Raw genomic sequence first — 11,565 nt, forward strand, 5'->3', positions numbered from 1 at the left:
TATATATACGATATTCGTTTCATCGCTTGATAGATTGCGAGTATCTAGCATATATTTTAATGCTACTTAATGACTTTTAACTCCTCACTATGCACATCGTTATAGCTCATATGAGCCGATAAAGCCGTTGCATCTTTCCTGTACAGTTTAGTTGGCAATTGAATAAAGTTGCACATCCTTCATATTGACTAAAATGTATGATCGAGTGAGCCGCCCTTGCCTATCCGACACATTCTTCAAACTTTGATTGCCATGTTATTTCTATACTTACTCCCTTGAAGTAGGAAAGTAGGTACTTTCACAGTTTTTACGGTGGTATTAATATATATATATATATGTGTGTGTATGTATATATTCCCCAATTATGCTCATTGGAAAGATGCATGCGGAAAAGCCATATTGAATTCTGTCTTGTAATGTACGAATATGTGGCTGTATGTTTTGACACTGCTTCTTGAGAGTTAGTTCACTCGAATGAATCGGTAAATTAATGATACTAATATATGCCCAATTATCACAGGCAAGGTACTTTCGAAGTGTACGTATGCCAAATACAACTGGATTACTTACGCACAGACGAATACGCGCATCATCAGTTTCGCGAAGGGACTTCGAAGCATAGGCATCCAGCCCAAGTCGAATGTTTGCATCTTCATGAACACCGTAAGTACTTCCGAATGTGAATGGCACAGGTTGATACGTGTTTAATCTTCAAATGGCGAAATCATGGTGTGTATATCATTAAATAATGTCCGGATCCTGTTTGGATATTAATACTTGATGTATATTGGAGCTTATCTGCCACTCGAGTATGTGTTTTAAGTAGAAAATAAAAGTGTGTATGTTTTAACAATAAAATAATTGCATCGGCGCTACCCGAGAAACAGGGGGACCGAGTCTAGTACACACACACTCTCGCTGCCGATTCTGAATAGTCGCATTTCTGCGTGGCGCTAGCCCAGCTTTGGTGTATAGGTAGTATTTTATTTGAATATATTATTTCTGTTGAATTCGCTTTACTGAAATCGTTAATCTGGGAGAATACTTTTTATGTTTCTGAGGAAACGACATTGGTATTTGTATGCATACAGATGGCCGATTGGCATATCGCAGCGCAGGGATGCTTTCAAAGCAACATCGTGATTGCCACCATCTATGCTACTCTAGGCGAAGAAGCTCTAGCTTATGGATTTAATCAAACCGAGACGCCAGGTATGTGACTCTTGTATCGTATTGTTTGATTTCTCTATATAATTTTATCAAAATTTGGATTATCCGGATGTGGTATCTAATTAAAAACCTTTCCATGTATGCACACCCTATACCTTGAAAATTCCTAAAGTGGGCATTTTGGTTCACTCGCGTGCTTGCATGATTTGGGGTAAAAAAGCATTGTTCGGTCCATTTTTATGTCATTATTCAACTGTAAGTCACCGACAAAGTCACGTAATGGTTCATGTTCATAGACAATTAAAACCACAGAATGATTCAGAAACAAATATGCGAGTGTGTTTGCTCCTGATTAAGTTTGGATGATCGTGGGATATTATGTGTGTGTGTGGTATAGATAATTATATCTCACTTGACTGCAGCAAACGAATCTGAATACACTTTTAATTTTTCAATTTTATTCAAATTCTACAATTTGACACTAAATCGGGGATTTAGCTGGCAACAGATATATCATCACCATGCTATCAGTTTCTCTTCATGACGAGATATAATATTTCTTTATCAGTTACGTTTAACGTTCATGACTGAGATATAATATTTCTTTATCAGTTACCTTTAACGTAACGACTGGAATATTGTATTGTTTCTATTCTCGAAGCGATCGTCTTTATCTGACAGATTCTTCAATTCCCACATATCAGTTGTCATCACCGAAGGTCAGTTATTGCCTGCCATCGCCAAGGTTGCAAAAGACTGCCCCAGTCTTAAGAGTATAATCTACTCTGGTGAGAAGCCTGCCGGAATTGAGCTGCCCGAGGTATATTTAGAGCTGCTTGATTGTATTATAAATGTCGCGGGGCGTGTCGGATGTGCCAGCCCAGGACTGTCAACCGCGATTTGATGTTAAATGACCTCGTGCATGTAGTTTGGTAGCTCGCGTTTGGTCGTGCACCGCTGCCATTTCTTGTCTTGTTCTATCGAACTTAAAAATATCTGTACTGTACACGTATGGTGGAATATCTTGAATTCCTTTCACATAAGCTGCTTGTCTTGTTACATAATCAACGAACGGTACTTACCCGCGTTTCGGATTTATTTTCAATCTCTTTATTGCATAAACTATGCGTTTCATGAGGGTAGTCAGGGCTCAAGATACAAGGTATAGCGCTCGACTATACCCCAACGACGTTTATTCTTGCTCAAGCCAAAGCCCTTTGTACCGTAAACTCCATCATCTTGTACAACAGGGAATCACTCTGTACGCCTTCGAGGACATCGTCAAGATGGGTGGTGAGAACAACGATCAAGAGCTCACGCCCCCGGCGAAGGATGATATTGCCGTAATTATGTACACATCAGGATCGACTGGTCTCCCTAAGGGTGTCATGCTGACGCACTACAACGTTGTGACCACCATGATTGGCTTCAAGCACGGGCTTCCCTCTGTAGTTCCGGGAGAAGACTGTTTCATTGGCTTTTTGCCGCTCGCACATATCTTCGCCTTGTGTGCGGAGATGTTCCTTTTGTCTCAGGTATACTAGCACGCTTCTTATATAATACTGCGAATGTTTTATCAATGGCATCGTACCTGTGCAAACAACAATCCATCCACTTCTGCCATGAATGATAAGTATGTTCTCATTTGCAAATGTATTTATCAACACAGGGATGTATGATTGGCTACGGCAGTGCACTCACACTCACTGACACCTCCCCCAAGATCAAATTCGGTACCAAAGGTGACATTTCGGAGTTGCGCCCTACCTACATGGCGGCCGTACCTACTATCATGGATCGTATCAGGCAGGCAGTTACCGGTAAAGTCGCGGCGGGGTCTACCATTGTGCAGAAGCTGTTCAATCGTGCTTTCAAGTCGAAAAACGAGGCATACTCACATGGAAAGCACACCCCTATCTGGGACGCTATCGTATTCAACAAGATCAAGGTATGCCTCTTTGTCGATTCTGGGCTTTTTACGGAGTTACAATTCCGTGACTTAGTCAATTGTGCTTATCTGAAAGACAGGTTTGCTATTTATTTGTCAAACTGTAAACGGGATAGAAGCTTCGGAGTCACTGAACATTTATCACCCGTAATAGTTTATTCCTGGATGCTTTTATTTCTCGCACTGGCTTGAATGCTTATGTGGCCTACAAAATAGACAAGTCAATAACACGCACAGACAAGTAATACGCTAGAAAGACTTCTAAAAAGCGAAAACTCAATTCTTTCTAATTTCATATCTCTTTTTGTTTTAACACTGGGTACGATGAATTCCACACTTCTATCTATAGATTGTACTTGGTGGAAACATTAAGGCCATTTTCTCCGGAGGTGCACCCTTGGCCGCAGATTCTCAACGTTTTATGAACGTCGTTTTCGGTGTACCCGTTTGCCAGGTAAGAATACAATCGCAATTGAATGCGAGGACGTTAATATAAGTCCGAGTACCTCTGTCATACTTGTTTGCAGTGAGTGTAATCTCACAAAGCTGGGTGTATATTTGTATGTAGATGTTTGGAGTTCTTAATAGTGAAGGGGAAGTTTCATAAGTGTTGGCCAATACTACTCACGGGTGGTCAATGTTAGATTCAATGCACGTCTAACTCACAACATGTTCATATTTATTTATACGAATTATCGAATGCAACCCAACCCCGTGTCGTCGCATATACAGTTGTCCACGGCATCCTACTATATACTAATAAGCGGCTTCCTAAATATTTTCTCATCATGCACCCTTCTTTAGGGTTACGGTCTCACCGAGACCTGCTCTGCAGGCACCGTAGCTTCCACGTCCGATCTGAACTCGTACGGTAAAGTAGGTGGCCCCTTCAGCAGTATCAATTTGAAGATGGTCGACTGGGAGGAGGGCAACTATCGAGTCGCCGATCTCAAGAACAAGGTGATTTTAGGCAACCACGGTCACGTATTCGCCGAGTTGCACGAGTTTTTCTGCAGATGCACGCTGTGTACATTGACTATTAGTCTGTGCAGGTGATATTGATTCATGTAGTTCGGTGCAAATTCAATCATGTACTGTATCGGTATCGGTAGCGGCATATTGAAGATTGAAATTGTGTTCCGATGTGCCGACGCAAGGTGGTATTGTCCAGCCGTGGGTTCTTGCTGAATGACCCATCGGACAGCTCGTATTTATTCTTGCGCTCACAACGACTAAATTCTATCACATGGATTGTCGGCTACAGAACATTGGGATGCCCAGAGGTGAAATTGTACTTGGTGGTGGCAGTATCTCACAAGGATACTACCGCATGCCTGATAGGACCGCAGAGGAGTTCAAACCAGATGAGAATGGCAAAATCTGGTTCCACACCGGAGATATCGGTCAGGTAAGGGTAGTTCGCATTGTGCCATTTTGGTGAATCTCTAGTGCTAGTTATACCAATTGTTGTATATCATGGGTATATATCATTCTACTTTGAGATCATGCCTCTATAGATATACAATATTGAGCGTCAACGGTGGACTACTCCGATCATAAAGCACATGCACACGAAGTCATATGCAAATACAATTCTCAACACTCATTTTCCTACAGATGCACCCCGATGGTACTCTGCAAATCATCGACCGCAAGAAAGATCTGGTCAAACTTCAGCAGGGGGAGTATGTGTCGCTCGGAAAGGTCGAGAGCATGTTGAAGGCTGCCAATTATATCGACAATATGTGCGTGTATGCGGATCCCTTCCATTCCTACTGTATCGCCATTGTCACGGTGCTCTCGCCCGCCGTGTCAGAATGGGCTCAGAAGAACGGATGTGCTGGAAGTGTAAGTGCTTGAGGCTTCGAATTATGTCAATGTGTTATGTATATATCAAGTTTAACTTTATGAAGGACTGGAGTCTTCACCTTACTTTCAACAACTTTTACGCCACCTTTGCACTTTACTTTCAATAATGTGTACGAAGCAACTTGACTTTTTATCATGTTGTGTGTGTAGTTTTTATTAGGGAAGCGCGTACTCCATGTTTTCTTGATGGGCGTTGTTTTCTGAGCACTGCGCTATATCGACATCGACCATGGGGATTTTCCTGAGCTCATTAGTTTAATATCTTCCTTTCACTTCTGCAGAGCTTTGAAGAAACCTGCAAGGACCTCAAAGTGGTCGCCGAAGTCCTTAGATCGTTACAGGATGAGGCGAAGAAGAACAAGCTCGCCAGGTTTGAGACTCCCGCAAAAGTCTATGTCGAGCCTGAAACCTGGCTGCCTGAGGGTGGACTGGTTACTGCCAGTTTGAAGTTGCAGCGAAACAAAATCAACCAGCATTACAAACCAGAAATCGAGAAAATGCTCGAGTAAGCAGATTTCAGTGTTAGATGGCTGTGGGTTTACGCGATAAAGACGCGTCCTTAAGAATGAATCTGGTGAGGAAAAAAGTAATAAAGTTTTTATATCAGTACAAATTGAAGGAACGAGAGTGGTCGATCTCTGTGGCTTTTTTGCCATACCAACGGCTCACTGGGCCTCACAGACCACTGAGATATCAGTATTTATATAGGTTCACAATATATCTAAAAAATGAACAGAATACTCTATGAATAGGATTTTCATATTTGAGCATATGTCCCAGAAGAAAAACTTTGTTTGATTGCGCAGGCCTTGCTACATGAGAATAGCGTGCCTGCGAATATCTCGTCCTCTTGAAAACATGAACGTTTCATGCTTTTGTCTGAAAGGTTTGCACCAGACACACTTGATCCACCATGACAGACGGTCGCGAGCTTAGTGCTTGTCTACGAAAGCTGGAGATAAAAGCTCAATTTCGATAGATGCGTACTTACAAGATCGCATCCAATTTCTGCGTACAGCGAGAAGATATAAACGTTTAGATCTTCTCAGTTCCCGCTGTGCTTTATTGTGACTCACTAGATATTCTGCTCAGCCAGTGTACGTCAGAAATACTGCAACAGAGCCTTCAGCGAAAGAGTCGTAGAAAAAAAGGGCTAATCTGATCGCCCATGGGTTGGTTACGAGACGTGCAACTCGTATCGGCTGTAAAACTGAGCCACGGTAGGTACGTTGGCGTGTGATACTGCTAATTGACGACATGGATTGAATACATGCGTACATAGTACGTTGTCGACAAATAGGTATTATAGAATAGAGTACGCGATATCCAACCCCATGGAAGAAATTGTATCGTGGAAATCACGCACGGAGCATATGGTGGGCAAATGATCGTTTGGTGACGCGTCCGTAAAGGTTTCGATATTTGATCACATACACTGTTTTCCGCGCTTCGTTACCTGACTGCAAAACCTTACTGCATACGCAGCCAGTTTGCACAGCTCCCCTGCGTGCAAACCGATGCCTTTACTCAGGAGTTCCAGCTTCATACACATATTCTGCCGATATCTCAGCTGAGATCGAATCTCTGCTTGATGAGGTCAGCGAACACAGCCTGTCTCGCTCTCTTCTCTCTCTCAGAGGGGCGGAAATACTTGAGATACCCATCCCAGGGCACGGATGTCAGCCCAGCCTGCGTGCAGATCATTTCTTTCACTCTGGGACGATAACGGTAGATTGCAAAAAGTAGCGGTTTCGTAGGGTAGACTATAAAATAATAAATGCATGTGTTGTACAATTCACCAAGATAGAAAGGACCGTAGATTAAGGCAGGGAGTGTCATAGAATGATACAGAGCTCACACGGATATACGTACGGCGCGTGACATTGGTGGTGGAGTGTGCGTTATCAGCTGGCTGCAAAATATATACACATGCACAGCTACGAATAGTTCGGATAGCCCTAATTCAATAGTAGTATCCTGGAACCAAATCTACTCACATCCTGCTTGATAGCGACATATGTTTGTATGCTTCCGTGAGAAAACCCTACACACAGGTACGGGAGAACTTAGAAGTATCGCTCTCCATGTGTTTACTATGAGCTAAATCGTGATTAACGTATAGACCTTCGAAGCATACATCACCGCAAAACAACTCACCTGGCCGCGAACTGTATGCTGGTTTCACCCGGGCGTATAGTCTGTGCTTCCAAATACCACACATCAGCCACCACGCACCAACTTGTCCACAAACGCAGGCAGTACCGCGGGAAGGAGTGCAACTTCGAGTTCCAAAAGGCATCCCCGAACAATCGATTGTACTTAATCGCTACCGGTATGATGGTAGCATCGAGATCGAATGCACCTCTCTTGAACATCACGGCATATTCATTGTTCACACAGGTACCTGGCCGACGAGTATAGACGGATAAGCGATTATAGTCAGCCAGCACACGTACAACTATATTCGGCATACGTGTCTAGAAAAACGAAAAATTTGGACAAGAAGGATTACCGTTTGTGGTGTTTGTGCGAACGGGTAGGGCAAAATGGAAGCGAAATGACTCGTTTACAAACACACTGCGATATCCAATACCAGCGGCAATGTAGTATCAACTCACGTACAAATTGAACTGTACATCCTGTTCGATGCACGTCACTACACCAACATTGGCTAGACTAGCAATGCGCAAACTCAAACGGCCATACCTTCTGGGAACAACATCAACGGGGGCGAGGCTGGATCCATTATATGCTCTTTGATTCTCCCAGACATAGAGGTTCGATCTTTTGTGTCCAGCCTGCATTTTCAATTTAGTGTCAGTGGATGTACGAGCGAGGAAACATGCGGCACGTGTGCGAGGCACCTGGAAAGAGGTTTGAATCTCTGATGAGCTACAATACATAAATACATACTCACATACAAAAATACATACATACAGACAAACATACAATAACTGTGCAAATGCGACTTCTACACAATCAGCTTGTGATAATTGCGATGACGCGCAATATATATTGAGTAATAGACCCACCTGTCAAACCACAGATTGTTCATGCAATTGAGCACGTGTTCTTGGAAAAAGCCCAAAGTTCCACCGTGTTTCTGACCGATAAGAGATACTATCCGATCATTCAGCATCAGAATTATATCCAACACCGTGCTGTGATTGGCCACTATAATCTGTTCGGACGATGCGGAGTTGAAGGTGATGAGAGTTTCAGTATCGAAAAATACACGATATGAATCATCTTAGACCTGTGTGGGATAAATAGGAAGGAACTAGCACACTCTGTTGGAACTTTAATTTAGTTGGTGGGTTTAATTGTACACTTTGATTTGTGAAACATGTACTCGACATTGGTTGGCGGATGCTCAAAGAGTGATTATCTCCATATAATCATCGCGGTCACTGCTATAAGCGTCTTCTGCGATTAGGGCCACGAGACAAATTTTACAATCAGAACATCCCACGCGTCAGAAAAATGCCAAAAATCTAAAACCACCAAGGATATTTGACATATCTTCACTTGTATCATATTTACCTTGAATAGATATATAAGCCAGCACATGTTGGGTAACCTTGTACAATTATCATTCTCGATTTCGAGCTATAAGTATAATGACATGCTGTATACCTGATTAGGCCCGGGTGGCGGGCAGGACCCGTGGTATTTGATGACACCCGCCCACGAAGCCACCTGTGAAAGTTAAGAAAAACAAGATGTAAGACTCGGTGTGGTGTACCTAAACAATTTGAAAGGTGCAGCAATATGCGACGCCCGAGTTTGACGAGTGATACCGAGAAATTGTATTTATCTGCAGCGTGAAATTACAATTATTCACGTAAATCAATACCATAGGGAAGTTCTCATAGTCTCATGCTTGAATTCATGAGTCGAAGCAGGGGGAGAAGTATGTGCGCCACACCTTGCTTCAAAAATGGTGGGAAAACAATCAGAACATGCTAAGCTAGAATATGGTGCAGCTGCGAGCTTCGAATTGTTGCACACGGAATGTGATGATTGGGAGGGCACGATATAGAATAAACATGTGGTAAAAGTATCTGTACGCTGAAAGGCACTACAATCGACAAAGCTGGAGTAGCGGAGGAAAGGACACGTGTTCCGGTACGAGTTGCACCGTTCGAGGATACAAAACGAACGAGGTTGTGTTCTGCACTATAGAATTGCATTTCAGCGAAGTCTACCATGCGGAAAATTTTATAGCAGGTTTGGATACAACAGCAGCGCAGCCGCAATCTGAAGGGTAGATCCAAACAAGTGTATGACAAGAGATTATCGGTGCAAACAAACCAGTGCTTTTCCAAACCAATCAAAAATCCCTACCCAGCAGTTGGCAAGCAATTGCAGACATCTCCTCTGTATCTGCAACTTCCTGTTGCTGTACTTTCGAGGTATAAGCAACGTCAACACATAGCCCACGAAGTAAGTGAGCAGTCCCAAGAAGACAATACCAAGCCGTAGAGGCAGCAGCACGAGATACCTGGCCGTCACACCTATAGCAGTCAAAGGAAGTTCATGCTAGTTATACGTCTTTCCCTCGATTCGAATAAGTGAGAAGAAGCCGAGTGCTTGCTGAATTAATGATTATTTGGGCAAACATGTGCGTGCGGATAGGAGATTGACCAAGCATTCGCAGTGAACATACAATACTATATATATATATATGGTCACGCGCCACTTTTTTGCAAACAAACTAAATCAGATATCAGCACGAGTAGAAGATATACAGTGTGGTTAGTAGTACACATTTTAGCATGGTGGATATGAGAAAGTACCCTATGTTCGGCACATAATTAAAAACCATCACCTTCTACAGTATTTGACAATATGGTAAGGTAAGCAGATTATCATCTTGAAATTAGTTCACCTGTTGATCGATCTCACCTAGTAGATACATCGGGAACAGATACAGGTTCCAATTCCACGGCTCGCGGGGCATGCATTCGAAGCATATGGAGAAGTTATCTTGTACGACACTCTCCATTGCAGACTACAGAACAATAAAAAAATAAGTGAGTCAGCACGTAACAATTTTAGTTTCAGGGGGAAAGCCACGCACACTGATCTTCACAAAGGCGGTATCAAAATTCCCTATAGCAACTATGAATTTCATTCCCAAAAAAAACTCTCGAGCCGACGAGGTAACCTGGAACCTTCTAATAACATTCAATTGTGGTCGTAGATGATAGTGTCCTGGAACCCGCTAATGACGCTCAAATATGTTCGTAAAGCTCTGTACAGTCCCGATTTTATAAACAAGCCGCAATGTGCCCGAGAGAGACAAATTGCTAAAACCATGCGAGTTGCAGACAGTTCACGATTGGCGGGATATGCATGTCGTTATAGTGATACGTGCAACTGCGTAAATGCTTAAGAAGTCTACACACTTATCAATGCACGGACGTGCATTTTCGCAACGAGACATTTTATGGACAACAGGCTTGGAGCGCAAACATTTTTTCTAAAAGCGCGAAATTGCCTATAACAAAAATTGAATTAGAGCGCATGCATACACATTTATAAGGGTAACTACCTCGCCCACGAGGATATATCGCACACACACGGGATAGCAAATACTGATACATACCGTCATGAAGGGTGAGAAATCCAAAAATCCAAAGACAGTGGTCTTCTCGTATGATGGCCTCTGCTCGAGTGTCAGCTGTGGTTTGTCAGATTCGAGTTCGAAAACGCAAAAACGTTTAATAATAGAGTGCAGTGGTTGAATCAGAGTCGAGGAGATTTTAAAATATTGGAATGAGGTGCCTTTATACTAAACTGGAAATAGTGCGCCACTCGAGTAGATCAATGCACTTCCACTCCTCAACTATGGAGTGGACGACCGGCACCTTGCATGATCGCTCTACTATCGTTATTTACTCAGCAAAACATATAGCTTTTCACAAAATAAGGTTCACATTAATTGCTCAATACAATATTAAAAACCATACAAAATTTCCATGTTGACATAGATGTTTGCAGGCGTATAATTACAAGGAGTTTTGCTTGAAACATTCATTATTAGAAGACACTGACAAACACACACCTGTCTTCTAAAATCTTGTAGCAGAACGGAGTGAAAATGTTTCTGCAGACTTTCCATATCGACCCTCTGCGAACGGAACAGTGCGCCAAAACCGGTACTCCCAGTTTCAACCATGGTTTTTTCCAGCAACTCTGAAGGCAGTGTCATTTGAGACAATGCTGCCTTGGGTCTATAGAGAAGGGTACAGTGGTAACATTTTAGGTTACATTCACATCGAGTCGTTGGGCAGTTGCGGACCCGTATAGACGCCGTTAAAAGTTATTTTCTTTTTAGATTAAATGAAATAAGCTGGAATTTTTGCATGATAGCAGCCAAGACACAGTCAGGAAAGACACAAAGGAAGTCCAAAACGTCCCAACTGAAACAAAAAATCGATCAACTCTATTCGCCTAGAAAATCCATGTGTACCAATGCTCAAAGTCATACATATATCAATTTACATATATCCAACATAATTCCATGAAAGAACATATATATAAATAATAACAAAAATATATTTATATACATA

The 11,565-nt window shown here is 42.4% G+C and overlaps 2 protein-coding genes across 2 annotated transcripts; one reads left to right on the forward strand and one right to left on the reverse strand.

Annotated features, from left to right (window-relative positions):
- Window positions 1–515: 515 nt before the first annotated feature.
- Window positions 516–5,638, forward strand: SARC_10065 (hypothetical protein). Its single transcript, XM_014295902.1, has 10 exons — window positions 516–663; window positions 1,092–1,212; window positions 1,875–1,990; window positions 2,421–2,705; window positions 2,840–3,118; window positions 3,468–3,572; window positions 3,923–4,078; window positions 4,383–4,526; window positions 4,736–4,966; window positions 5,269–5,638. Exons 1-10 carry the CDS (start codon window positions 655–657, stop codon window positions 5,494–5,496), a joined length of 1,674 nt encoding a protein of 557 aa, XP_014151377.1. The 5' UTR covers window positions 516–654; the 3' UTR covers window positions 5,497–5,638.
- On the reverse strand, window positions 5,615–11,244 carry SARC_10066 (hypothetical protein). Its single transcript, XM_014295903.1, has 9 exons — window positions 11,058–11,244; window positions 10,599–10,673; window positions 9,896–10,001; window positions 9,335–9,504; window positions 8,624–8,686; window positions 8,020–8,168; window positions 7,694–7,785; window positions 7,145–7,391; window positions 5,615–6,701 (listed from the first exon to the last, which is right to left on the reverse strand). The coding sequence occupies exons 1-9, from the start codon at window positions 11,202–11,204 to the stop codon at window positions 6,554–6,556; spliced, it is 1,197 nt and encodes a 398-aa protein (XP_014151378.1). The 5' UTR covers window positions 11,205–11,244; the 3' UTR covers window positions 5,615–6,553.
- Between the last annotated feature and the right edge of the window lie 321 nt (window positions 11,245–11,565).

The sequence above is a fragment of the Sphaeroforma arctica genome (assembly GCF_001186125.1).
Source record: "Sphaeroforma arctica JP610 unplaced genomic scaffold supercont1.1125, whole genome shotgun sequence".
NCBI classification, from domain to species: domain Eukaryota; class Ichthyosporea; order Ichthyophonida; genus Sphaeroforma; species Sphaeroforma arctica.